Source organism: Podarcis gaigeae (assembly GCF_964106915.1).
Source record: "Podarcis gaigeae genome assembly, chromosome: 3".
Lineage (NCBI taxonomy): Eukaryota > Metazoa > Chordata > Lepidosauria > Squamata > Lacertidae > Podarcis > Podarcis gaigeae.
Genome location: NC_139680.1, coordinates 121358114 through 121385311, shown reverse-complemented (window position 1 = coordinate 121385311; position 27198 = coordinate 121358114). Strand labels below are relative to the sequence as shown.

At 49.3% G+C, this 27198-nt stretch overlaps 1 protein-coding gene, 1 long non-coding RNA gene and 1 pseudogene across 3 annotated transcripts in view; 2 read left to right on the top strand and 1 right to left on the bottom strand.

Moving 5' to 3' along the window:
• Window positions 1-27198, top strand: part of LOC310842222 — a 274827-nt gene that overhangs the window by 164393 nt on the left and 83236 nt on the right. The window lies entirely within an intron of this gene.
• Window positions 11646-12552, bottom strand: LOC310842267 (ferritin heavy chain A-like; annotated as a pseudogene). Its single transcript has 2 exons — window positions 12470-12552; window positions 11646-12104 (listed from the first exon to the last, which is right to left on the bottom strand). The product of its transcript is annotated as a ferritin heavy chain A-like (transcript).
• The window catches only part of RAB10 (RAB10, member RAS oncogene family), a 28224-nt gene continuing 19293 nt past the window's right edge, over window positions 18268-27198 (top strand). Inside the window, exon 1 of the mRNA XM_083733856.1 lies at window positions 18268-18467. Within this exon, the coding sequence (XP_083589982.1) occupies window positions 18341-18467 (127 nt within the window). The 5' untranslated portion in view covers window positions 18268-18340. The remainder of the gene's footprint in view (window positions 18468-27198) is intronic.

Here is a 27198-nt window from a genome sequence, read left to right as displayed (position 1 = left end):
CAGGGGTCCCTTTACCTGAAAAAGCCAATGCAATTCTGGGCTGCATCAATAGGAGTATAGCATCTAGATCAAGGGAAGTAATAGTGCCACTGTATTCTGCTCTGGTCAGACCTCACCTGGAGTACTGTGTCCAGTTCTGGGCACCACAGTTCAAGAAGGACACTGACAAACTGGAACGTGTCCAGAGGAGGGCAACCAAAATGGTCAAAGGCCTGGAAACGATGCCTTATGAGGAACGGCTAAGGGAGCTGGGCGTGTTTAGCCTGGAGAAGAGGAGGTGAAGGGGTGATATGATAGCCATGTTCAAATATATAAAAGGATGTCACATAGAGGAGGGAGAAAGGTTGTTTTCTGCTGCTCCAGAGAAGCGGACACGGAGCAATGGATCCAAACTACAAGAAAGAAGATTCCACCTAAACATTAGGAAGAACTTCCTGACAGTAAGAGCTGTTCGACAGTGGAATTTGCTGCCAAGGAGTGTGGTGGAGTCTCCTTCTTTGGAGGTCTTTAAGCAGAGGCTTGACAACCATATGTCAGGAGTGCTCTGATGGGGTTTCCTGCTTGGCAGGGGGTTGGACTCGATGGCCCTTGTGGTCTCTTCCAACTCTAGGATTCTATGATTCTATGGAATAGGGACCGCTCTGGCGGGAAGGTAAATGGTGTTTCCATGCACTGCTCTGGTTCGCCAGAAGCGGCTTAGTCATTCTGGCCACATGACTCGGAAGCTGTACGCCGGCTCCCTCGGCCAATAAAGCGAAATGAGCGCCGCAACCCCAGAGTTGGCCACGACTGGACCTAATGGTCAGGGGTCCCTTTACCTTTACTTTGTCGCTGGTGCAATGAGCCAAGTTCAACAGCAGATGGTGCTACAGCCCAGGAAATGAGGTGGGCTGCACTCCAAAGGGTCCTCGGCTCAAAGTCAGCTATTATGCATTAACAAGACGGACCCCGCCAAGTAGGGGAGTCTGGGGGGTGGAAGGCGGTGTGTAATGCCCGGGTGGATGGGGAGGTCAAAAGGTGTCCCCCTCCAAGCGAGGCAGAGTCCGGACCCTTGTCTTGGGCAGCTGGAAGTGAAGCAACAGTTGCCAGTTTCTGTCCGGATTCTGGGCAAAGCAGGCCAGACTGGAGGGGATCGTGACCGTGGATTCTCGTGGGTCAAGTGTGCACCGAAGGAGATGGGTGGTTTGGGGGGCCTTGGGCGTCAGAGTGGGCCAGAGTCCCCTTCTCCTCGTGGGTCAAGGGCAGGGTGCCCCTGCCAAAGACCTTTGCCACTCAGTGGTGTAGCGTGGGGGGTGCAGGGGGGGCAGGCCCGCAAATCCACGGGTTGGGGGCGCAAATTACTTGCCTTGCCCCGGGTGCTGACAACCCATGCTACGCCACTGTTGCCACTGCCCGAGGAGGCGGAGGTGGGCAGAGGCTCCTTCTTGCCCGTGAGAGCAGCTGGCATCCGTGGTCTCCTCTGGAGTCAGGCTTTTGCTCTAATAAATTTGGCCGGGAACGAGGCACTCCGAGAGGGGCCCGAGCCTGGCTTGGCTGTGGCGCTGCTGCCCCGATCCACAGGGAATTTGCGGCCAGTGACGCAGCCGGCAAGGTGATATCTCTGCAGAGACATCACCTTGCCAACAAAGGTCCGTATAGTTCAAGCTCTGGTTTTCCCAGTAGTGATGTATGGAAGTGAGAGCTGGACCATAAAGAAGGCTGATCGCCGAAGAATGGATGCTTTTGAATTCTGGTGCTGGAGGAGACTTTTGAGAGTCCCACGGACTGCAAGAAGATCAAACCTCTCCATCCTTAAGGAAATCAGCCCTGAGTGCTCACTGGAAGGACAGATCCTGAAGCTGAGGCTCCAAGACTTTGGCCACCTCCTGAGAAGAGAAGACACCCTGGGAAAGACCCTGATGTTGGGAAAGATGGAGGGCCCAAGGAGAAGGGGAGGACAGAGGACGAGATGGTGGGACAGTGTTCTCGAAGCTAGAAACATGAGTTTGACCCAACTGCGGGAGGCAGTGGAAGACAGGAGGGCCTGGCGTGCTCTGGTCCAGGGGGTCACGAAGAGGCTGACACGACTAAACGACAACGACGACGGAGCCAGCGCTCCTGTCCGCGGGGCAGCCGGGCAGGGCAGAGCTGGGGCCAGATAGAACCCCGCTTTCCCCACCCCGCCCCACCCCGAGGGCCAGAAAGGCCGTCGGGGTGCGGGGCAGCCCGGGTTCAGCACCAAGGCCAGGGCCCCGAAAGACGGCCAGCCGGGTCTGCGCTGGGGGTCGAAGGAGATGCGCGTGTGTGAAGAGCGCACTGGTCTCGGGCGCCGATCCTGACCCCCGGGGGGTCTTTTTCTCTCTCGTCTCCCGCCCCGCACGGAGCCCCGGCACTTACTGGCGCGCACGAGGTACAGGTCGCAGCTGACCAGCATGGCCGGATGGGCGCAGCACTTGGCGAGGCCATAGCTGTCAACTTTTCCCTTTTCTTGCGAGGAATCCTATTCGGAATAAGGGAATTTCCCTTTCAAAAAGGGAAACGTTGACAGCTATGAGCGACGCTCCGAGCGCTCAGGGGATGGCCAGCGCGGGGCCCCCGCAGTCTCCGCCGCAGCGGGTCAGTGCCAGTGTCGCGCTCCCGGCCGCGGAGCCTCCTGCTCTTCTGCCGCCTCGGGGCTCCATCCAGGCGGGCCGAGGCGTCCGCAGAGCCCAGCGGAGGAGCCCTGCCCAGGGGCCGAGGCCCGGTTCCGCTGCGGAGACTGCTCGGGCAGCAGCAGGAGACGGTCTCCGCCTCTCCGCCTCGCCCGGGAATCCGGGCAGCAAGGAGCCGAGTCGTGGGGACGCTCTTTGGCGGGGTTCCGACCTGGCACCCTATGGGTTTATAAATTTGGGGGGACTCCAATCTCTGCTTAGAAACTTCCAAGGAAGGAGAGTTCACCACCACCTTCTGAGGGAGTCGGTTCCACTGTCAAGCAGTTCTTACTGCCAAGATGTTCTTTCTGTTATTTAGTTGGAATCTCCTTTTTTTGGAACTTGAAACTGTTGGTTCGGGAGAAAACAAGCTTGCTCCATCTTCTCCCATCAGGAGAAAACAAGCTTGCTCCATCTTCCATGGGACAGCCCTTGAGATATTTGAAGATGGCTCTCCTATCTCCTCTCAGTCTCCTCTTTTCTAGGCTAAACATACCCAGCTCCTTCAACCACTCCTCATCAGGCTTAGTTTCCAGACCCTTGATCCTCTTGGTCTCCCTCCTCTGCACACCTCCCAGCTTGTCAACATCCTTCTTAAATTGTGGCGCCCAGAACTGGACACAGGACTCCAGGTGGGGCCTGACTAAGGCAGAAGAGAGTGGTGCTCTTACTGTACTTCCCTTGATTTGGAAACTATAGTTCTGTTGATACAGCCTAGAATAGCATAGGATTATAATAAGACACACAGACACATTATTTTAGGTTAATGCGCGAAATTAGGCCACAACTTTTATTGGTTACAGCATGTGAGTAGTACTGGCTTAGGCATTGGATGAAAGAGCAATACCAGACTCCACCCCGCACAGCCGGGAGTCATATCAGGGTTAACAACCAATGGGAGGAGCTTGTTGATGCAAATACAACTGGAAGCTCCCCCATGAAGTCACCGGGGGTCGTGCCATGGCCCTAGCCACCAGCAGGGCACCGGACAGGATCCGCGACCACTGGATTCCTTTAATGGAATACCCAAAAGAGGAGGGGTAGATGATGGCGTATTCCCAATCCTCCAATACAGAACACATATTCCAATGCCTAACTGCCAAAACCAGAAAGTTGTGACAAATATTGCTACGAGGTAGGCGAAAAAACCAAGAGGCTGGTGCCAATTTGCCAAATGGATACAAAAGTCCTACCAGGCCCCTTGGGCAACCAAGGCAGCCAACCAAAGTCCATAGCAAGGTCTGCCCGCCCAGCGCCACCCAGTTGGCGCCGCCTCTGCCTGGCCTCTCTGCCTCGCCCAGGGAATCTGGGCAGCAAGGCGCTCCCGCTGACGCCAGAGTCGTGGGGACGCTCTTTGGCGGGGCTCCAACCTGACACCCTATGGATTTATTTTTTGGGGACTCCAATCTCTGCTTAGAAACTTCCAAGGAAGGAGAGTTCACCACCACCTTCTGAGGGAGTCGGTTCCACTGTCAAGCAGTTCTTACTGCCAGGATGTTCTTTCTGTTATTTAGTTGGAATCTCCTTTTTTTGTAACTTGAAACTGTTGGTTCGGGAGAAAACAAGCTTGCTCCATCTTCTCCATCAGGAGAAAACAAGCTTGCTCCATCTTCCATGGGACAGCCCTTGAGATATTTGAAGATGGCTCTCATATCTCTTCTCAGTATCTTCTTTTCCAGGCTACACATACCCAGCTCCTTCAACCACTCCTCATAAGGCTTGGTTTCCAAACCCTTGAACCTCTTGGTCGCCCTCATCTGCACACCTTCCAGCTTCTCAACATCCTTCTTAAATTGTGGCACCCAGAACTGCACCCAGTATTCCAGGTGTGATCTGTGCAAGGCAGAATAGAGCGGTACTCTTACTTCCCTCGATCTGGAAACTATAGTTCTGTTGATGCAGCCCAGAATAGCATTTGCTTTTCTAGCTGCTGCTTCACACTGTTGACACGTTAAGCTTGTGGTCTACTAAGACCCCTAGGTTCTTTTCACATGTGCTGTGGGCAAGCCAGGCTTCCCTCATTTTATATTTGTGCAGCGGATTATTTGTAAGTGTAGACTCTTACATTGTCCCAGTGACCTAAGGGGCCAGGATGTCTGGGTCGCCTTGCCTTGGACAGTGTCCAGGAGAGTAGAACTTTTGGTGAGATATATTGACACCTCTCCAACATCTGAAACAGGCAGGGATCAGGTAGACTGGATCAGGTCAAATGGTTTAAACATTTTATTCAGCTATAGCTGTAACAGGATTAACAGAGTAAGAAATAACACACACAAAAGAATAAAGCATTCTGAGCTTCTCCTCAAATGTTTTGTTACTGTTGTTATTGTTATTTAGAGCAGTGTTGCCCTAAACCTGGGTCTCCAACTACAATTCCCATTATCCTTGACCACTAGTCTTGCTAGCTAGGGATAATGGGAGTTGTAGTCCAAAAGACCCAAGTTTGGTTTTTTCAAAAAATATATATATTAAATTTTCCACAATTATAACAAATATAACATAGAAAAAAAAGAAAACACACAAAAGAAAACACAATACAGTACTAAAAAAGAAAAAGAAAAAAGAAATCTTAAACACATATCCCTTGAAAACCCAATTTCTCTTACATTGTTAATTGACTTCCTCAGATCCCCCCCCCTTCATTGTATCTTCATGTAACAGCTCTCCAATATCATTCTTAAACTAAAATTATTTCCATCAATTAACTATCTTATTCTCTTTTCTTACTGTTCTAAATCCACAATTAAATCCTAATTTAATCCTAGGCCTATTTGGCGCTTTCAAGTAATTTCTAATTATTTATATTACAATATTTATTCAAATAGTCCTTAAATTTCTTCCAGTCTTCTTGATATTCCTCTTCTTTCTGGTCGTGGATTCTTCCGGCCAGGTCAGCCAGCTCCAAAAAGTCCAACATCTTCATCTGCCATTCTTCCACAGTTGGGATTTCTTGAGATTTCCAATTTTTAGCTAACAGCAGTCTTGCCGCTATAGTGGCATACAAAAATAATTTAATATATTTTCTGGGCAATTCCATGAAGACCTAAATTTAGGGAAACACCAATTTGGAGCATTTGAGCCCTGCTCTTTGGCCAGAAAATTTTCCCAGATGGGATGGGGCGGCTTACATAAAATCATAGCGATATGTTCCCCCTGCCTACAGGCTTACAATCTGAGAAAAACACAGTGCACATTTCTATTGGCCAGCAGCACAGTTCAGAGGCAGTAAGTCCCTGGGGGTGTTTCACCTCCTGCCAAGAAGCCAGAAACTCCTGCCCCCCCCCCCCGAGACCCTCCCTGCCTAGAAAGTGGAGCAGCAGCTGCGCAGCAGCAGCACCTGGCAGCTTGGAGCATGAAAAATGTGGCACAGCCCTCTCAGAATGGTCCCTGGCTGAATACAGGCTTTGTGTTTTCAAGCAGGAAAACATCAGAATTAGGTCTGTGTGTGAGATTGCATAGTACTGTGCCGTGAAGCCCTTTCTTTGTAGTCCAGCGCCGAGGGCCTTCTGGCAGTTCCCTCATTGCGAGAAGCGAGGCTACAGGGAAACAGACAGAGGGCCTTCTCAGTGGTGGCACCCACCCAGTGGAATGCCCTCCCATCAGATGTGAAGGAAATAAGCAGCTATCTTCTCTTTAAAAGACATCTGAAGGCAGCCCTGTTTAGGGAAGTTTTGAATATTCAATGCTGGATTGTTTTTAACAGTCGATTGGGAGCCGCCCAGAGTAGCTGGGGAAACTCAGCCAGAAAGGCAGGGTATAAATAATAAATTATTATTATTACAGTGGCACCTTGGGTTACATACGCTTCAGGTTACAGACTGCTAACCCAGAAACAGTGCTTCAGGTTAAGAACTTTGCTTCAGGATGAGAACACAAATCGTGCTCTGGCGGCAGGAGGCTCCATTAGCTAAAGTGGTCTTCAGGTTAAGAACAGTTTCAGGTTAAGAACAGACCTCCAGAACAAATTAAGTACTTAACCCGAGGTACCACTGTAGAGTTGAAGCTGTGGCCCCGGCTGAAGCCCGGAGGACATATGGGAAAGCGGCAACTTTCCATCAGGTTATAGATGGTATGTAACACCAGTGAAACTTGGTAAGATGTATAAAGTCAGTAATAAATGTTGGAAATGTCAGGAAAAAGAAGGAACATTTTATCACATGTGGTGGGAGTGTAAGAAAGTAAAAGGTTTCTGGGAAATGATTTATAATGAGATGAAGAAAATGTTGAAATATAGTTTTGTTAAGAAACCAGAAGCATTTTTATTAGGAATATTAGGGAATGAAATTAAAAAGAAGGATGTGAAGTTATTTAGGTATGCAGTGACGGGAGCTAGAATTTTGATGGCCCAGAAATGGAAACAGGAAGAAATGCCGACGAGGGAAGAATGGAGAATGAAACTGATGGAATACGCAGAAATGGATAGATTAACGGGGAAAATTCGGAACCAACGCGATCAGAGATTCACCGAGGACTGGAATAAATTTACAGAGTATATCAAAAATGTATGTGAGGAGCAATTAACGCTTGTTGGCTTTCAAGAAGCTCCTTGAAAATGATTGATAGAAATGTTGCTTAAAAGATATGATGAGATTAAGATTGTTAAAGCGCAATATAAATTTAAGAAATGTGAGTAATTGTGATAATATGGGAAATTGTCAGACAGGCTGAGGGAAGTCTATAAGATGTTAGAAGTGGATGTTAAACATGGATGGAATGCATATTGGAAATTGAATAAAAATTAATTATAAAAAAAGAACAGTTTCAGGTTAAGAACTGTTACGGCTAAAATCTGGGTGCGAGGCTGCTCTGCCACCCAGCTCATCGGACTAAGTCCGTGGGTCCCTGCGGAGGAAAAATGAGCTCAGCCGTAGACAGGAGCAAACTGCAGAAGATCCAAGTTTATTGCGCAACAGGTTCAAGGCGAGATTGAACAGTGAGAAAGGGGTGACATCAGTTTTTGAAACTCCCTCCATGTCCCAGAATACAGTGCAAAACACGTCATGAATACATTAAAGAGAGGTTTGGTTACACAGATTACATCATGTATATATTAAAGGGAGGTTGGGTTACACAGATTAACATATGGAGGAGGGAGGGGGGAATATGCAGAGCTGGAGATATGCGCAGATAAACACTTCCTGGGGATGAGAAAACAATGGTCCCAAATATGCATAGTCTGCCACCTGACATTGCCTGGAGGAAAGGCTGATCAGAGCAATTTGAAAGGATTAGGGTCTTGACACCTTGCTTGAGGGATTATGCTGGACAGGGGAGGTGTGATGGAGTCCTAGAGTAATTGAGCAAACTGGCACGCTGATTTTCTATGAATTTTATAGATTTTAGTCCCTTTTGACATTGACAATTGGAAATAAATAGATATATTGTAGCGAAGAAGAAGGTAAAGAAGACATGCCCCCCCTTCCGTATCAGAACAGACCTCCAGAACGAATTAAGTACTTAACCCGAGGTACCACTGTATTACTACTGGGCTGGGCTGCTGGATTTCCCTCCTGTTGTTGTTGTTTAGTCATTTAGTCGTGTCCGACTCTTCGTGACCCCATGGACCAGAGAACGCCAGGCACCTCTGTCTTCCACTGCCTCCCGCAGTTTGCTCAAACTCATGCTGGTAACCTCGAAAACACTATCCAACCATCTCGTCCTCTGCCGTCCCCTTCTCCTTGTGCCCTCCATCTTTCCCAACATCAGGGTCTTCTCCAGGGAGTCTTCTCTTCTCATGAGGTGGCCAAAGTACTGGAGCCTCAGCTTCACAATCTGTCCTTCCAGTGAGCACTCAGGGTTGATTTCCTTCAGTATGGAGAGGTTTGATCTTCTTGCAGTCCATGGGACTCTCAAGAGTCTCCTCCAGCACCATAATTCAAAAGCATCAATTCTTCGGCGATCAGCCTTCTTCAAACAAGGACTAAAACCGGCTCTGGGGGGAGGAAGTAATCCCAGGCTGGCTGGCTCTTGCATTTCGCTGAGGACTCTGAGTCACGCTGAGGCGGCCCTGGGCACACCCAGCATTGCACAAGCAGGGACGCCTCCTTTGTGCCGGCTGCAGTTTTTACAGCCTGATCCACGCAGCCAGAATCACTCCGAAACAGGGCTCGGCTGCGGGGCCTGCGCTTGGGGCCCATTTGGCTACGCCAGAAATTCTGGAGAGTCGCCACCTTCTCAGGTGTAGGACAGCTGAGGGGCAGTGAAGCGCCTTCCCCAGACCCCTGACAATGTCATCATCTAGGCCAGTTAAACTATGGAACTCCTTGCCACAGGAGACTGTGGCTGACACCAACTTGGATGGCTTTAAAAGAGGATTGGGCACATTCACGGAGGAGGAGAGGGCTGCCAGTGGCTAACTAGCCAAGATGGCTCTGCTCTCCCTCCATGGTCAGAGGCAGCGATGCTTCTGAATCCCAGCTGCTGGAAACCACAGGAGGGGAGAGCTGCTCTTGTGTTCGAATCCTGACAGGATGCTGGACTAGGTGGGCCACTGGCCTGATCCTGCAGCACTTCTTCTGTGGCCCTTGGATGGGCTCTGAGCACCTCCACCAACTCCTTTCACAGGCCTGCCAGGACCCCCAGGGAAGCAGCAAGAGGGTCTCCTTTCCACGCAGGCCAGAGCTGAAGGGTCCTCATGCCCCTTTGCCTACCCACTCGCCTTCCTCCCAACAGCTGTTCTTAGCAGAAGCCACATTCGCCATCGGGCAACCTTCTGGCTTGCCAGGGCAAGAGGCAAAAGTGTTCTCAGCACATGTCACCTTTACCTTTGCGCACTCAACCTGAGGTTACGATACGATACAATAATCGATACGATAATCTTTATTGTCATTTTCCCATACAGAACAATGAAATTGAAAATCTACATCAGACATTCAGAAACCAACAAACCTGCTACCCCAGCCTGGTTTGCCCCCTAAAAACTCTGATACCCCATAATTAAATACAATATACTCCCATAGAGACTACCTTACGCTGCGTTTAAAACCAAAATCACATTTGGATAGAAACTGTTTCTCAGGCGACTAGTCCCGGTCTTTATAACCCTGGACCTTCTTCCAGAAGGCAAAAGCTGAAAGAGATCGTTTCCGGGGTGGGCACTATCCTGCGCTGTCTCTGCAGCTTTCTTATGGCACCTGGAAGCGTAGATTTGATCCAAGGTGGGAAGAGTGCACCCAATTATTCTCTCTGCAGTCTTTACAACCCTGGTTTCTATGCAACACGCCAAAGAAAAACCAGAGCCATGGCCAGAGCTTAAGGAGACAGCCCAGGCAGGCAGCAACCCCCTTGAGGAAGGTGGGTGGAGCAGGGCTCTTGGGAGGCGTGGCCTAGGGTGGAGGTGTGGCCCGGGCAGAATCTCAGGGGCCATAGAGAGAGAGGCCTGGGGGCCCACATTCACTCCCCAAGGCTGATTCTGATTTTGTTGTTGTTTAGTCGTTTAGTCGTGTCCGACTCTTCGTGACCCCCTGGACCAGAGCACGTCAGGCCGTCCTGTCTTCCACTGCCTCCCTCATGCTGGTAGCTTCGAGAACACTGTCCCACCATCTCGTCCTCTGTCGTCCCCTTCTCCTTGTGCCCTCTGTCTTTCCCAACATCAGGGTCTTTTCCAGGGAGTCTTCTCTTCTCATGAGGTGGCCAAAGTCTTGGAGCCTCAGCTTCAGGATCTGTCCTTCCAGGGAGCACTCAGGGCTGATTTCCTTCAGAATGGAGAGGTCTGATCTTCTTGCAGTCCATGGGACTCTCCAGAGTCTCCTCCAGCACCAGAATTCAAAAGCATCCATTCTTTGGCGATCAGCCTTCTTTATGGTCCAGCTAATTCTGATTTTACATGCTGGCTAATCTGAGATTTCTAGCCCCAATCCAGGAACGGCTGCCTGCCTGCTGCCTCACCCACCTCTTCCTCGCTGATGCCTCCAGGGGTTCACACCTGCTCTGAACAACCTGTGACCCGTCCCGAGGCCATAAACAAGTGGCACCGGTGATGCTTCATCCATTCCTGATATTCTGTCCTGCTGCTGCTGCTGCTGCTCACTGGATGTGCAGCGATGGCAGCAGTGGAGGGGAAGGAAGGGACAATGGGACCGTATTTGCTTTCTGGAGTACAAAGGCCCCTTTCAAGTCTTCCTTCTGCTCCCTGGGAGAAAGTGAGGAGGGAGGGAGGGAAAGAGCTGTGGGAAGGGACGCACATGGCGAAAAGGTGTGAGGAGAAGTCATGAGACGGAGAATTCTTGCTGTTGCAAGAATTTATGTATGGGGGACAGGTTTGCCCCTCCAGCAGATGTCATGCACATGCAGCCCACTACCAAAATCAGCACAGCCACTTTTGTGACTTTTGTGATTTGTCCCCACAAAACACTTCATCACAGTTTCTTCCTATCTATTCAAAGGGCCTTTGCTGCACGATACCAAATGTAAGAATTCACTGATAAATGTATCTATGTACTGGCTCACTGGGAAAACTTCAGAAATTCCTATAGACACGTGAGCTCAGCTCCTCAGCAGCCCCTCTGCCTGAGGGATAATTCCTGGCCTCCTGATACCTGAGTGCCAGACAGGTAGCCATTCCAGAAATAACAAACCCAGATGAAGACAAAAGGGTGGGATGAACTTGGCTGGGAAACAGGGAAATGTAAAGATCTTTTTTGTTACACTTGATGGGTGTTTGGTGGAGGGCAAGGGGAACCATGGGGCAGGGTCCAGGATGCTCAGGTTACGGCCACCAGACCTCCCCTTTCATGATGTATAAGTGATGTATGAGTGATGTAGTTTGGGGGGCATGTAACATGGGGATTAGCAGCTAATAAAAGTTTGGGGGCTCTTTTGTTTGGGGCTTCCATCTTGTTTCACCTGGTGGCAGGTGGGAGTCCTGTTGGACAGTCTTCAATCAAGACCAAGCCCACTGGCTCCTGTTTTGCTCTGGTATTCCTGGCTGGCGTCCTTGTTTTTCTTATTTTTAACACCATCATATGCTATAACATTTTAAGATGCTGCACAGCTGCTCTCTCCCAAGGTGAGCTTGTCAAAGAGGTAATCTTCCATGCCATTCTGGGGTACCACAAGGCGTCTTAGGTTTGTGAGGTGGTCTCCAAGCAGCTTGATGGCCTTCACCTGCTCTTCCAGGTATTCCGCCTCCAGGAAGTCACACAGATGAGGGTCTCCCTTCTCTGTTGCAAGATTGTGAAGATCCAGCAAGGCCTGGTTCACCACCTTCTCCAGCTCCAGGGCAGACTGCAGGGTGCCCAGGCTGCTTCCCCACTCATTCTTCTCTGGCTTCTTGATGTCCTTCAGCAGGATGCGTCCTCCCCGCTTGTTCTGGTACTGCAGGAACTTCTCTGCATGCTCCTCTCTTCTTGGGATTGCTCTTTCAGGAACTTAGCCATGTGGTGCAAGGCAACATCATCACGGTCAAAGTGGTAGGACATGGACAAGTAGACATAGCTAGCATAGGTTAAGGAAAGAGACCCCTGACCATTAGGTCCAGTCGTGGCCGACTCTGGGGTTGTGGCGCTCATCTTGCTTTATTGGCCGATGGAGCCGGCGTACAGCTTCCGGGTCATGTGGCCAGCAGGACTAAGACGCTTCTGGCGAACCAGAGCAGCACGCAGAAATGCCGTTGACCTTCCCGCCGGAGTGGTACCTATTTATCTACTTGCACTTTGATGTGCTTTCGAACTGCTAGGTGGGCAGGAGCAGGGACTGAGCAACGGGAGCTCACCCCATCGCGGGGATTCGAACCGCCGACCTTCTGATCAGCAAGTCCTAGGCTCTGTGGTTTAACCCAAAGCGCCACCCGCGTCCCTTAACTAGCATAGAGCTCCAGGTTAATCATTCGGTTCACAGCAGCTTGGCAGTCAACGTGGCAGTTCTGGCACTCCTGAGACACCATCTTGGCATTACAGCAAGCACAATCAGCAACAACAAACAGCATCACAAGGGCCCTCCGGTTGCCCTTTCCTGAACCTTTTCCAGCTCTTCCTCATCCTTTGAGGAATTGGCCTGGAATTCTCGGTCAAGGAGGAATGAGCTATGTTTTGATGACGGGCCTCCCTGCCTTCCATTGATTGGTGCATTTTCTCTGCTTCAAAGTCCTGGGCCTGAGAAGATGTGGGCTGCAGGAGAGAAAGGGTCTCCTTGTGCCCACGACACCTCCCCCCATTCCCCACTTCCTGGGTATATCCGTGGCGGCTGGGAAGGTGGCCTCAAGGTCAGCTGTGGGATGCAGCAGCTGGCAGAGTGCAGCTCTCTGCATGGGCAGAAATTAGCATCAGGGGAACAAAAAGGCTGTTGAATAATTGACCGGTTGCAGCATCCAACCCACCCCCCCCTTCTGCCTTTTCAATGGGCTCCACGACTCAGTGCGCCTAATCGGACGGATGGCGTGGACCGTGGCACTGACCTGGGGTCATGTTTCGGAAGCTCAGCATCTCCATCCCAGGCAGAAGGTCTCTGCAGTGCCAGGTTAGTTACCAAACAGGCAGAGTAAGTACCAGACTAAGGGCCCCACGCCTTTCAGGGGCCCTGAGAGAAAGCATCAAAATAAGATTGATTTGATCTTGAAAGAAAATTTCAATCAAGTATTAAGAGACAATCTGTGAGGGGGGGGGCGAGACCTACACTGGCTCCCAGTACATTTCCGAGCACAATTCAAAGGGTTGGTGCTGACCTTCAAAGCCCTAAATGGCCTCGGTCCAGTATATCTGAAGAAGCGTCTCCACCTCCATTGTTCTGCCGGACACTGAGGTCCAGCGCCGAGGGCCTTCTGGCGGTTCCCTCCCTGCAAGAAGTGAAGTTACAGGGAACCAGGCGGAGGGCCTTCTTGGTGGTGGCGCCTGCCCTGTGGAACACCCTCCCACCAGATGTCAAAGACAAAAACAACTGCCAGACTTTTAGAAGACATCTGAAGGCAGCCCTCTTTAGGGAAGCTTTTAATGTTTAATAGGTTAAATATTCTGTTGGAAGCCACACAGAGTGGCTGGGAAAACCAACCAGATGGGTGGGGTATAAATAATAAATTCTTCTTCTTATTATTATACCCCCCCAATATACTCCAGCCCCCCACAAGATCTGATGGACAGTGGACCGGCTCCCCGCTGAAAAAGTTTGAGTACCCCTGGGCTTACCAATGCCACAATGTCTGTGTTATCAACACAACCAGCCTTTTCGTGTGTCTGCGGCCACTGCTAATCATGTAATTATCACTCTCTGTACTTTCCTGAATTTCCTTTCCTTCCTACCCCATTGTACAGTCCTCCCCTGCCAACCACATATGCAACTTAGGATAACCGCACACCTGATGAAATAGGCTGCAGCCCACAAAACTTGCACCAGAAGAAGATTCCTAGCCTTTTAAGATGCCCACAAGATTCCTTGTTGTTTTTGTAAAGCATGAAATACTCTGAGGTCAGCCTGGGACATTTTAACATGCCGCTTTTTGTAAGGTAGATTCTCCCTTCATAAATACCATTTTGCTGACAGAGTGCACTTTTAAACTCTTTAATCCCCTTAGCAGGAATGCTGTGATCTGCTCATGCAGAGTCTGTGTCAAAACCCAAAAACAAGACAAAAGCCAGGAGCGTCTCCCTGACACACAGATAACCTGCTGAGCTGGAAAAACACTTGGGCTACATGGGCGACAGCATCACATTCCTGGGCACCAAAATCACCCAGCGCCGAGGAAAGTTCTGCCCAAGAGCATCAGAAAAGAGGCAGAACGAGGATCCCAGGAGACGGGCAAGAAGCCAAGCTTGGGTAATGAGGCCTCTTGCAAAAATCTATGGGTGTCGGGAACAGTTATTTTGCAATGTGACTTAGGGAGAGGGAAGCAGCTTCCAGGGAGGCATTGCAGTGTACTGCTAGAGCACACGTCTTCTTGGAAGCAATAATAATCATATGTAGCATATACGAACATAAGGAGATCCTTCTGGATCAGGCCTATGGCCCATCTAGTCCAGCATCCTGTTCTCACAGTGGCTGACCCTGACTAATAATAATAATAATATATTTATACCCCACCCATCTGGCTGGGTTTCCCCAGCCACTCTGGGTGGCTTCCAACAAAATACTAAAAATACAATAAAACATCAGACAATCCTGAGATGATAATAAATAATAATAATAATATTTTATTTATTTGCTAGCTTGCTAGCTAGGGATGATGGGAGTTGTAGTTCAACATCTGGAGACCCACCGGTTGAGAAAGGCTGATCTAGCCCAATTCACTGTAATGCAGGAATCTCAGTTGTGGTGGAGGGCTGAAGGCAGGAGAGAGGACCTGTTGCCACATTTAAAGACTGAAGTATCCGGACATATTTGTAGGTGGGCCATTGTTGAGCTTTGGGTGAGTTTCGAACCAGGGAGTTCCTGATTCATAGCTCAGCGTTCTAAAATATAAAAAAGCGACACGTAACCAAACCAGGGACTCATGTTCCAACAAGTCCATTACATATTCTGTATGTAGGCGGAGACGGTTCGGAAGGCACAAACCAGGAGCTGGATGAAAATTTTGTCCCTGGTGTGCAGTCAAGGAAGGGAGAGAATGGATGTTGTGGGTATATCATCCATGCTATTGTCCAGCAGCCTCAGACTATGGAACTCACTCCTTCAGGAAACATCCTAGGTTTCTCAAAAGCAAGTCATGCCAGACGATGCTCATTTCTTTATTTTTGACCAGAATTATAAGCTTGCTGGATCAGGAGAATGCTGTGGACGTATTGTATCATGATTTCGGTAAGGCTTTTGACAAAGTCCCCCATGAAATGATCGCGGAGAAGCTGGTAAAATGTGGCTGGATGAGGTAACTACTAGGTAGATTTGTAGCGGGCTGACTGAGCGAACCTAAAGAATACTTATTAATGGTTCCTTGCCATCCTGGAATAACAGGACAAGTGGGGTGTCGCAAGGTCCTGGGCCCGTCATTGTTCAACATCTTTATAAATGACTTGGATGTGGGAATTGAGGGGATGCTTAGCAAATTTGCAGATGACACAGAAGACAGAATCAGGATTCAAAATGACCTTGAGCAGATTGGAGAGCAGGGGGAAACCGTAGAAAATGAATTTCAACAGGGACAAATGTAAGATTTTGCACTTAGGCAGGAATAACCAACTACACAAATATAAGATGGGGGTAAAGGTAAAGGACCCCTGGACGGTTAAGCCCAGTCAAAGGCGACTATGGGATGTGGTGCTCCTCTCGCTTCAGGCTGAGGGAGCCGGTGACACCTGGCCAGCTGGTAGTGCATGTGAAAAAGATCTAAAGGTCTTAGTAGAACTTAAGCTTTACATGAGTCAACAGTGTGATGCAGCAGCGAAAAAAGCTAATGTTATTTTTGGCTGCATCAACATCAATTTCATGTTCAAATCAAGGGAAGGAATAGTTCCACTCTATTCTGCCTTTGTCAGAAAACACCTGGAATACTGTGTCCAGTTCTGGGCACCACAATTTAAGGATATTGACAAACTGGAAGGTGCAACCAAGAGCATCAATGGTCTGGAAACTGAGCCTTGTGAGGAACGGTTGAAGAGGTTGGGTATGTTTAGCCTGGAAAAGAGGAGACTGAGAGGACATATGAGAGCCATCTTCAAATATCTCAAGGACTGTCAAGTGGGAGAGAGAACAGGTTTGTCGTCTCCTGCTCTGGAGGGTAGGACTCGAACCCATGGCTTCAAGTTACAGGAAAGGAGATTCAAGACTAAACATCAGGAAGAACTTTCAACAGTGGAATGGACTCCCAGGTTCCTTGGAACTTTTAAAGCACCTGTCCTGTGTGGTTCAGCTGAGATTCCTGCCGGGGGGGCTGGACTAGATGCCCTTTGGGGTCCCTTCCAACTCTACAGTTCTATGAATCTGATACTGAGCCAGGCTCAGCACTAGGGAGGCAGGCGGAGCTCCCCTCCCAGCAATATGTTGCTTAATGAAAACAGAAATGCAATAAAATGGATACACACTAAAAGTATTTTAAAAATCAATTGATTTCAATTTGCTACTTAATGGGGCTGAGTTCAGGTTTCATGCCAAGCGTGCAAGGGTCTTGCAGCACCACGAGTCTGAGTTTCTAATTTGTAGTTGTTTAGTCGTGTCAGCCTCTTCGTGACCCCCTGGACCAGAGCACGCCAGGCCCTCCTGTCTTCCCCTGCCTCCCTCATGCTGGTAGCTTCGAGAACACTGTCCCACCATCTCGTCCTCTGCTGTCCCCTTCTCCTTCTGCCCTCCATCTTTCCAAACATCAGGGTCTTTTCCAGGGAGTCTTCTCTTCTCATGAGGTGGCCAAAGTCTTGGAGCCTCAGCTTCAGAATCTGTCCTTCCAGTGAGCACTCGGGGCTGATTTCCTTCAGAATGGAGAGGTTGGATCTTCTTGCAGTCCATGGGACTCTCAAGAGTCTCCTCCAGCACCAGAATTCAAAAGCATCCATTCTTGGGCGATCAGCCTTCTTTATGGTCCAGCTCTCACTTCCATACATCACTACTGGGAAAACCAGAGCTTGAACTACACGGACCTTTGTTGGCACATCTAATTTGCATATATGCAAAAAATATAATTTACATATAATTTACATATATGTGCTAATTGCATAATGAGCGCAGCCAACCCTCCCGCGGCGTGAGAACTCCGTCTCGCTCTGCGCATGCCCACTCCTCATTCCTCCGCTTGACGTCATCCCCGCGGCTCCCGGAGTTGCCCGCAGCTGGCCAACCGCGATCCAGGAGTCTCAGCCAATCCGGGAGGGACATGGGCGGGGCTTCTTCGCCTCATGTTTTCGAAAACCGGCCTTTTTACGGGGGCGCATGCGCGCGCGAGACAAAGTGAGGGAACAGGGAGCGCCCGACGCCCCGCCCACTTCCCCTCCCTTCTCCCTCAGATCCGCGAGCTCGCGTGGCCGCTGGCGTCACTTCGCCGCTCTCCCATTGGAGGCGCCCAGCGCAGCGTTACGTACGGTTCGTGCGTGCGTGAGCCCTTCCCTCCCCGCGCACGCGTATAAGGACCTCTTGGGCGAGCCGAGGGGAGGGGGTCGGCCTGCGCGCATGCGCCCGAGCTCCGGCGGGTGAGGCGAGCCAGCGAGAGGGCGCGCGCCGGCCTTGCCCTCCGACATCCTGCGGCGGCGGCGTCGACGTCAGCGCGCAGCCCCGCCCCCTCCGGCGCCTGGGCAGGCAAAGAAAGGCAGGGAGAGGCCCGGCGGCGTGCGCGCTCCCGCCCGGCCCGCGCCTGCGCACACGGCGCCTCCGCCCAGTCCGCCCGCCCGCCCGTCAGTCAGTCAGTCGGCCCGTGCGTGCTGCGTGCGGCCTGCTCCTCTTCTTCGCCTCCGGAGCGCGCGCGCGCGGGCGTTTCTGAGGGAGGGTATGAAGCCGGGCGCTGCCGCCGCCGCCGCCGCCGCCCCTTGAGGAGAAGCCGCCGCCCCCGACCAGGAGGGCCCTCGCGCCGCCGCCGCCGCCGCCGCCCGCTCCGCCCAGACTCGCCCATCCCGGCCGCCGCCGCCGCTGCCTGAGCAGCCATTTTGTGCCTCCCGAGCGCCGCCGGGGCCCTGAGGGAGAGTCCGAGAGGCGAGCGAGCGAGCGAGCGAGCGAGGGCGGCGGTGCCCGTGAGGGGGGTCCGGGCGGGCGGGCGGGCGGGCGGGAGGGAGGCCTCTTGAGGCGGAGCCTGGCGAGGGAGGGGCGCGCGGCGCGGCGGGGGGGCCCCCATGGCGAAGAAAACCTACGACCTGCTCTTCAAGCTGCTGCTGATCGGCGACTCGGGCGTGGGCAAGACCTGCGTGCTCTTCCGCTTCTCCGACGACGCCTTCAACACCACCTTCATCTCCACCATCGGTGAGGAGGGGGGGGGAGGGGGAGCCCCCTCCCCGTAGCCTCCGGGGTCATGGCCCCTCCAACCCCCCCGACCCTTGGCCACGGGCACAGTTGCTGGGGGCATCTGCCTGGGGGGAGCAGGGTGCTGGGACTGGGGGGGCCCCCTTGGGCCTGATCCCGCTTCGTGGCTCCCCTGGATGACACCCCTTCTCTACCCCCCCCACCTTACCCCTGTGTCTTCCTCCTCGTGCCCCTCCCCTCCCTCCATCCTGGAAAGGTGGGCTCTCCCCACTTGCTCCCCTTCCACCCTGCCTGCAGGACCACCCTCCCCACCCTGGAAAGGTGGGCTCTCCTCCTCCCCGTGTCTTCCTCCCCGTGCATCCAACCCACCCACCTCCCACCATCCTGGAAAGGTGGGCTCTCCCCCCCCCACCTCCCCACTTGCTCCCCTTCCACCCTGCCTGCAGGACCACCCTCCCCACCCTGGAAAGGTGGGCTCTCCTCCTCCCCGTGTCTTCCTCCCCGTGCATCCAACCCACCCACCTCCCACCATCCTGGAAAGGTGGGCTCTCCCCCCCCCCCACCTCCCCACTTGCTCCCCTTCCACCCTGCCTGCAGGACCACCCTCCCCATCCTGCCCCATAGCTGTCAGCCTCCCAGCGTCATCTTTTGTTCCTTGTGCTGTATCTACTCCCCCTCCCCCCCATCTGAGTGCTTGCTACTGCTTGGCCCTGGTAGTCTTCCTATAGTGTGTCTGCTTTGCCATGCGGGCTCCCTGCCCTGGTCATAGCAGCCCCGCCTGTCACTCTGGATGCACAGCAGGATTATATTTGTCCAGCTTTGTTTTCTGAATGGGAGGCGCTGGCCGGAGGAATGCTCCTAATGCTTTGGCTTGCACTGCTATCTGCCTCCTTTGGCAGCAGCCTTTGATTCCTTTGCAGCCCTGCGCTGTTTTGTTCCCCTCACTCTTGCCCCTTGGTATCTTTGGCACCTGCCCATCCACCGCTGCATCTTCCAAAACACCAGGCTGACTTCTTGGAGTGACCTCAGCATCGGCCTGAGGGCTCTTACTCATACCACACCCCCTAGTGCTGAGGCTACTCTTTGCTCATGGAGTCTTTTATCCTTCGGCGTATCACATTTTATGCTATTATCTGTATCTGCTTCCAGCTATTGTGCCTCAAATGGAGGAATAGCTGACTATGAATATTGACTGTCAATTTCTTATCTTCAGAGGGGTGAAATTCTAGAAGTGCTTTCAAAGAGATGGTGTTGATTTCAGCACAGAGTAGTATAAACGTGAGGAATATTTTAGGATTTTTTTTTTCAGTGCTGAGTTTGCTGTACTCTTAAGGCGATGGAGACTGTCAGGCTGGGAATGGGCACGGAGGACTTATCAGAGACCAAAGAAACATTATCTTGGAGACAACTGCTGCCTGCATTTTGCTTTGTTTGATGTCTTAACATTGCTATAGTAGATAGGTGTGGCTTGAGCCAACATAAATCCTGCTGTATGCTTTGAGCTATACCCAGGCTGTGTGTATGCACTGTAGATGGAAAACTTAGTACAGGAAGCGTTAACACTGGCCTATATAAATTATGCAGATGCTCCCACCTGTTTTTTTTAGAATTCCTCAGGGTTGAGGAGGTTTGTGTGTTGGAGGAGAGGAAGCCTTTATCGGAATCCCTAAGGGCTTGCTTTTGGCATGAAATTTGGGGTCCTTAATGGGCTGAACTCAAGACACAATGCATTATCTGCCCTTGTTAGGGTTTTAGTCTTGTTTTAACCGGATTTGTTTTATATGAAAGTGGCCTTGAGATGGTGATTTAGAAGGGGATTTCTAAATCACTGTTAATAATGTTGAAAATTCTGATTCAGGAAATGAAGTCCCAGGTGCCCTAAACCTGTTTATTTCTCTCTCGCCCAGCCTCTCATGAAGATACTTGCAATTTTTCCTGCGGATAGGATATTTTTGCTTCACATTATTCTGACATGGGTTCAATTTAATTATTTTGCAATCTCTGAAGATCAACAGTTTCACATGCTTTGCTTCCCTTATTATGCGAACTCATTTCACCCAAGATCTCAAGTTACAAGCAGAGGTTTCATGGTAGTTCCTGGACAGGGCAGGAGTGCCTCTCAGCAATAAACTGCCAGGTACCTGCTAGTTACAGCTACGTGATCTTGGTTTAATATTTCCATACACTGCTTTTCATACAAACTGAACAAAACATTTTATATTAAAACACAGCAGTCAGTTTTACCATAGAGTAGGTGGCAATCTGTCTGTCTTCTATTCAAAGTATTAATCCGCTTTTTAAGGCCAAACCCTCCCAAAGCAATGTACGTAAGAAACGTGCATTAGATGCATCAGATAGGTGTACAGTTATTATGAAAAACCTGCTCTGAATTTCACAAGTCATTAGCAGTCTTAAGGAAAGGCAGGAGTGAAGAGAGGATTTCAACACCCTTTTAAAAGCCTGTATTTGAAGAGGGCAAGCACAAATAGCGGCTGCCCACCAGGATGTTTCTGTCGCTTGCTGTTTCTCTTCCTTCGGCTTCCTGGGTGGTTCCTAGAGACAAAAGTTGATACACTTCAGTCTACAAATTGTTGGACCCTTAGTTGCTGTTTAGGATAGATTGAGCTGTGATTATAAGGCTTTGCGCAGTAGTTCAAGTACAGTGGTACCTTGGGTTACATACGCTTCAGGTTCCGCTAACTCAGAAATAGTGCTTCAGGTTAAGAACTTTGCTTCAGGATAAGAACAGAAATCGCGGTGCGGCGATAGCGGGAAGCCCCATTAGCTAAAGCGGTGCTTCAGGTTAAGAACAGTTTCAGGTAAAGAACGGACCTCCGGAACGAATTAAGTACTTAACCCGAGGTACTACTGTACTTGCTGAGCAGCATAGTTACACACTTCAGTTGTTCTCCTGACATAAACTGGAAAGATGGGATTTGTGCTACTATTCTATGTGACCTTGTCCACTCATAACTCCAGGTTTAAATGTAAACAGCAGGGAAAGGTAGAAGATCATCATTTGTGAATCCCAGATCACTTCCCTTGAGGAGGTTTCTCCCTCTCTAAGATTTAATTGATCAGAGTTGCACAGGATTATACTCAGTTTGCATGAGTAATAATAGTTAATATTTGATGTCTCTTATCAGGTTGCCTGTGTGTTATGAAGATATGATTACTCCGTAAACACTTGTCTGTGGTGGTGGAATATTTTATCTGAGTTCTGAAGGTCAGACATCCTAGAGTTGTTTCGCACACTGTACAGATGTCAACATGGAATTGTCTGAACAGGGAGCTACAGGTTATTGCGCCTTGATTAGGATAAGCATGTTCACACTTATTTTACATTTGCATTAAAAAATATAATTTTATTATTTTATTTTATTACATTTCTATCCCACCTTACTCCAAGGGGCTCAAGGTGGCAGACATAGTTCTCCTCCCAATTTTGTCTTCACAACAGCATTGAGAGGTAGGTTAGGCTGAGTGGCAGTGAATGTCCCAAGGTTGCCCAGTGACACGGCAGAGTGGGGATTCAAGCCCTACACCACACTGGAAATAATAATGTGGGAAATAGTTCTTAACAACTGTTGCAGTGGAAGCAAGAGCCTTGTGGCACCTTAAAACTGGCAGAACTGGTATTGAAAGAGCCGACTTCATGAGATGTACAGTAGCTGGCATTTTTTCTTGCTCTGTGGGCTTAATTTAGGTACTGTTTATAGCTGGCGGTTGCTCTGCAGACATCTGGCTTCACTGTTCTAAAATTGAACTGTAATTTTTTATGTTCAGTCTTTCTAGTTGTAGCTTTGTGTCAGCTCAGGCTTATAAACAGTCATTTGCAAGGTTGCTTGTGTCAAATAGTCACACAAAGGAGATTCTGAAGCATGGAAGTTGGTTTACAAAGGCCCCCACGCCTGCTTTTTGGGCTACAGATGGCTAACAGGTTTGTGTGGGCATGAACAAATCTGAATCTTTTTCATAGAGATGGGACCATCAATCTGACAAACATTAAAGGTATGCTATTCAAATGCTGAAGGCCTGCAGTGAAGCTTCTTATTACTAAGCCTAGAAGAACACTCTCTCTGTAGCAGCCATACATACAGTAGCAACTTTTCTGCAAGACACACAGCTGGATTATCAAACATTACTCAGCTAAACATTTGTGTGGCTTGCTGCCGTCTACCTGCCAGTAGGTAAATCCAGGACACTCCCCGCCCCCCATACTTTGGTTCTTCAGGCTTTGTGTGATGGCTCTTAAACAAGTCTTGACAGATTTGTTCATTCCCAGGTTGAGCAAAATTCAGAACAGGCTTACCATATTCAGCAACTGCTGAGTTCCTACGCTTTCTAGTTTATTGATCTTGCACAATGATTAAGATGCATTTCTACTTCTGGGCAACGTTGGATCTTCAAAAATAAGGGCATAGTGCTTTTGGCAGTGTCATGGCACACCTTTCAGCTTGCCAATAATTTAGGACACTTTGTTATTTTTAGTTGTGGTCCAGCTTCTATTTGAAAAGTAAATTGCTGAGGGGAGGGCCGATGACTTCAGTACCCTAGCTAGGAATACTATAAATAGCCTCCAGTGTGAAAATCCCCAAGTCATCATAACTTCCCTGAATAGGGCAGAGCATTTGTCTTCAAAGGCAAGATGTGACATTTAAAGTTCTCCAAGAAAGCTCTATTGCACTACATGCAGAATAACGCTCTAAGTTGTGCTTATGTATTTGTGTGTTAATTGCGGCATTTGGTTTACCAATGTTAGAGGGAGCTTCTGAGAATCCTCTCTTCCCACTCTGCTCCATCTGTCACGGGTTTAATTTGATTGGCAGCTGGCTGTTCGAAAGTGCAGGTGATGCTTTCGTGGAGCACTTCTGGGGTTCATTTGCCATGGGACATGCACATGGTCCTGGGACATTTAGGGGTAGATATCAACTTCCTGTGTGCTTAGCATGGTGCAAGCGCTCCTTGTTGACAGCTGGTAAAACACACCAGGTCTGTCACTTGACTAGCTTGCCATTCAAAAATTATTTCAGCTGGCCTGTGACAGAGATCTCCTGGGTTGGCTGAACTACTTGGGACTTCTGCACTTTACTACTCCTTGCTGGTATCCTACTGGCTTTGCAGGTTCACATGATATGGAGCTGTATCTAAGGTTTCTCTCTCTCTCTCTCTCTCTCTCTCTCTCTCTCACACACACACACACACACACACACACACACACACACACACACATACACACACACACACGAGAGACAGAGAGAGAAAGTATTAGAATGGATATTGAGCCTATTAAATGTGTTGCAGCAACTTTGAGAGAGGCTGCCTGTGTGTATAAAAACTGTCCCGAGAGGGAATGTGATGAAATAGGATAGCTGTGCAGCCAAAAAGGAGCCATATCCATATCCTTAATGTCCAGAGCGCCTGGCTGGAAAGAACAGTTCTTTCAACAGCAGCAGTGCTCCAGAGTTAACCACCAGGCAAACTGAATATCTGTGGGAGTTTGTGGTCCTAGATGTGATACATTTAAGGTCTTAATCTTCAGAAAAATGCTGTTGTCCTTTTTTTCAGCTTTGGGCATCCTGTATGGTCAAGGATTGATGCCTCCAAAATGCTCAGATCTGAATGTGCTCTTCCCGACAGTGGCCCAGTTCAGACAGTTTCCTAAACCTAATGTAGGTGGCCATGGTTTAATATCCTGGCTTGTTTTAGCTAATCTGAATTGGTTGGAGCAAACCACAGTCCTTAAAGAGTTGGCACTGGCTGGTGGATGCTTTCACTTTCCTCATATGCAAAGGAGGGAGAGTGGGAAGTGAGATTGCACAACCTGAGACTTTTTGCGACTCATTCCCTGATCTTTCAGGCGTTGGGAGATTCTCTGAATCAGACCAAAGTCTCAACAGCTGTAGCTCAACATCCGTCAGTATTCTTATTTTTCCTCTCTCGGTTTCCTTGCTCATATGACATTTTGTTCTGTAAGGTCCAGTGTTCTTTTCCAAGAAAAATAGGTGCTTGAACTCACCATGAGTTTGTTACAATAAATCGCTGGGCGACTCTGGTCAGCCCTGAACAGATGCCAGTCTGACAACAGCTGCTTTAACTGCCTGCGGAGGTGCTAAAAACCATGGCAAGCTGATTGGGGGGTCGCCCCTGGTTCTTGTGCAGGTCAAATAAATGCGCCCCCACCTCCTTAGATTCGGACGGATGGCATGGGCAGCTCAGAAGGGCCTGGCACAAACACACATGTGTGCAATGTAGAGACTTGGCTGGAAAGCTTAAGGAAAAGTGTAGACTTGTACACACTGGCCAGCTTCCGTTTTGACTCAAAATGTCCGTTTTGGGCATAAAGGCAAGAAATGGGCAAGGGGAGATGCTGGCCCACAATGGCGCTCATCTGAGAGGAGCTGGAACTGTACTTCGGCTGAAAGAAAAAAAAGCCCCGATCAGGTCAGATTGGGAAATGTGTGATCGCAGGCATCCTTGATACTGACCACCGTGTTGTATGGGTGCGGCTCTGTTTCATCCTGGTCCCAAATAGCTGCCAGCTCCAGCAATTCTGTGTGTGGTAGGAGGTAGAGGACACAGAATTTGCCAGGAACAGCCTTCCCACTGTTCTGTTTTCCTTTGCACTCCCTGCTACTCCCTGGCTGGATGTGAAGCTCAGCAAGGCACCAGATCTGTTACAGCAGCCAGTAAGTGGGGAACGGTTCTGGACACCAGAGTGGTTCAAACTCCTTGCCCAAGTAGCAAAAGCTTTGTTCAAACCTTGTCCTTGTCCTCTGTTCATTCTGTTCAAAACAACTCTTGACACTTCTCTCTGGCCTCCCAAAATAGCTAATCATTTACAGGAACAGGAATGATGATATTCAGAGAATATGATTCCTTTTAAAATGTATAAATCACATTTCACTCAGGCAGGCCATGACCCCTTGAAGTACCATATTTTTTGCTCTATAAGACTCACTTTTTCCCTCCTAAAAAGGTAGAGGAAATGTATGTGCATTTTATGGAGCGAATGCAGGCTGCGCAGCTATCGCAGAAGCTAGAACAGTGAGAGGGATTGCTGCTTTCACTGTGCAGTGATCCCTCTTGCTGTTCTGGCTTCTGAGATTCAGAATTTTTTTTTTCTTGTTTTCCTCCTCCCAAAACTAGGTGCGTCTTGTAGTGTGGTGCGTCTTATAGAGCGGAAAATACGGTACACTGTTTCGTTTTTTACAGTGAATTCATCTTGTTTAATCGTCAATAAATACCAACTGCCACCTCTTGCATCTCAAATCCTTACAGGCATGGACAGTTGAGTTCCCTTTGGTGTCTTGAAAGGAAATTTTGGGAGCAACCATCAAAATGGCTCAAAGAATGCTAGCCCTTTGCAGCATACATTTTGTGAAATGTTGAAAGAGACTGTGAAAACCGAGAAATGGTTGTTAGCTCTTTTGGAGTGGAAGAATGGGAATACAAAAGGTAGAATTGTTGAAGAGGCCAAGAGCTCTTTCTGATCACAGTGACACTTGCATTTCAGTGCTTTCATTTACTTATCTTGCAAGATCTGATTGAACCCTCTTGTTAAATTTAATGGGTAATATGGTGTATTCTGAGTTTTGGGAGTATGTTAAATTATTCTCTGGATGATAAATTGCAGGATTTCTCATCCTCTGCTAGAATGCAGAATAAGCCAGCATTTAAATTTGTTTTTTGGGTTCATCAATAGAGCCCCTTAAATATTAAGTGGCATAAAAATTATAAATCTAAAACAACTGAAAGTTCTTATCACAAAGAAAGGCACAGTTAGCATAAATCTAAATAAGATTTGTGTTGCTATATTTGACAGTCAGATACTATTTAGAAGTTACCTTGATATGTTTGAGCGTTTTACCGTTCACTGCAAACTTGAACATTGATGTGGCAATATAGAAAACGTGACTAAGTCCTTGGTTTCCTTTTCCAGATCTCTTAGTAATTAAGGGGGGAAGAGTTGTACAGTTTTGATGGAAAATAACCATTGAGGACACAACCCACCAGAGTTGTGAGAGTCACAGCCGTGCCATTGCAGTAAACCTCTTGTTGTCCCCCCACCCGAAACCCCCCACCAAGGTTTATTCTGTCTTATAGGAAGGGCCGTGGCTTAGTGGAAGGGCTCATGCCTTGCAGGATCCCTGACCACTGGTCCTGCTAGCTAGGGATGATGGAAGTTGTAGTCCAAAAACAGCTGGAGACCCAAGTTTAGGAAACTCTGATCTAGAAAAAGAGTTTGGATTTGATATCCCGCTTTATCACTACCCGAAGGAGTCTCAAAGCGGCTAACATTCTCCTTTCCCTTCCTCCCCCCCAACAAACACTCTGTGAGGTGAGTGGGGCTGAGAGACTTCAGAGAAGTTTGACTGGCCCAAGGTCACCCAGCAGCTGCAGGTGGAGGAGCGGGGAATCGAACCCGGTTCACCAGATTACGAGTCCACCGCTCTGAACCACTACACCACACTGGCTCTCTAGTCCAACCCCCTGCTATGCAGGAATCTTTTACCCAACGTGGGGCTCCAACCCACGGCCCTGAGATTTACGAGTCTCATCCTGCTCTACTGATTGATTGGTCATACCTGGGAGAGTTTGATGGACTCTTTGTCCCCAATGTAAATATCGAAGCTACAGGCATAGAACAAGCCTTTAGTGACTGTGCTGGGGATGTGTTGGGAGAGGAAGGAGTCTCTCTTCCAGTTTTCGTAATCTGAATTAATAGTGA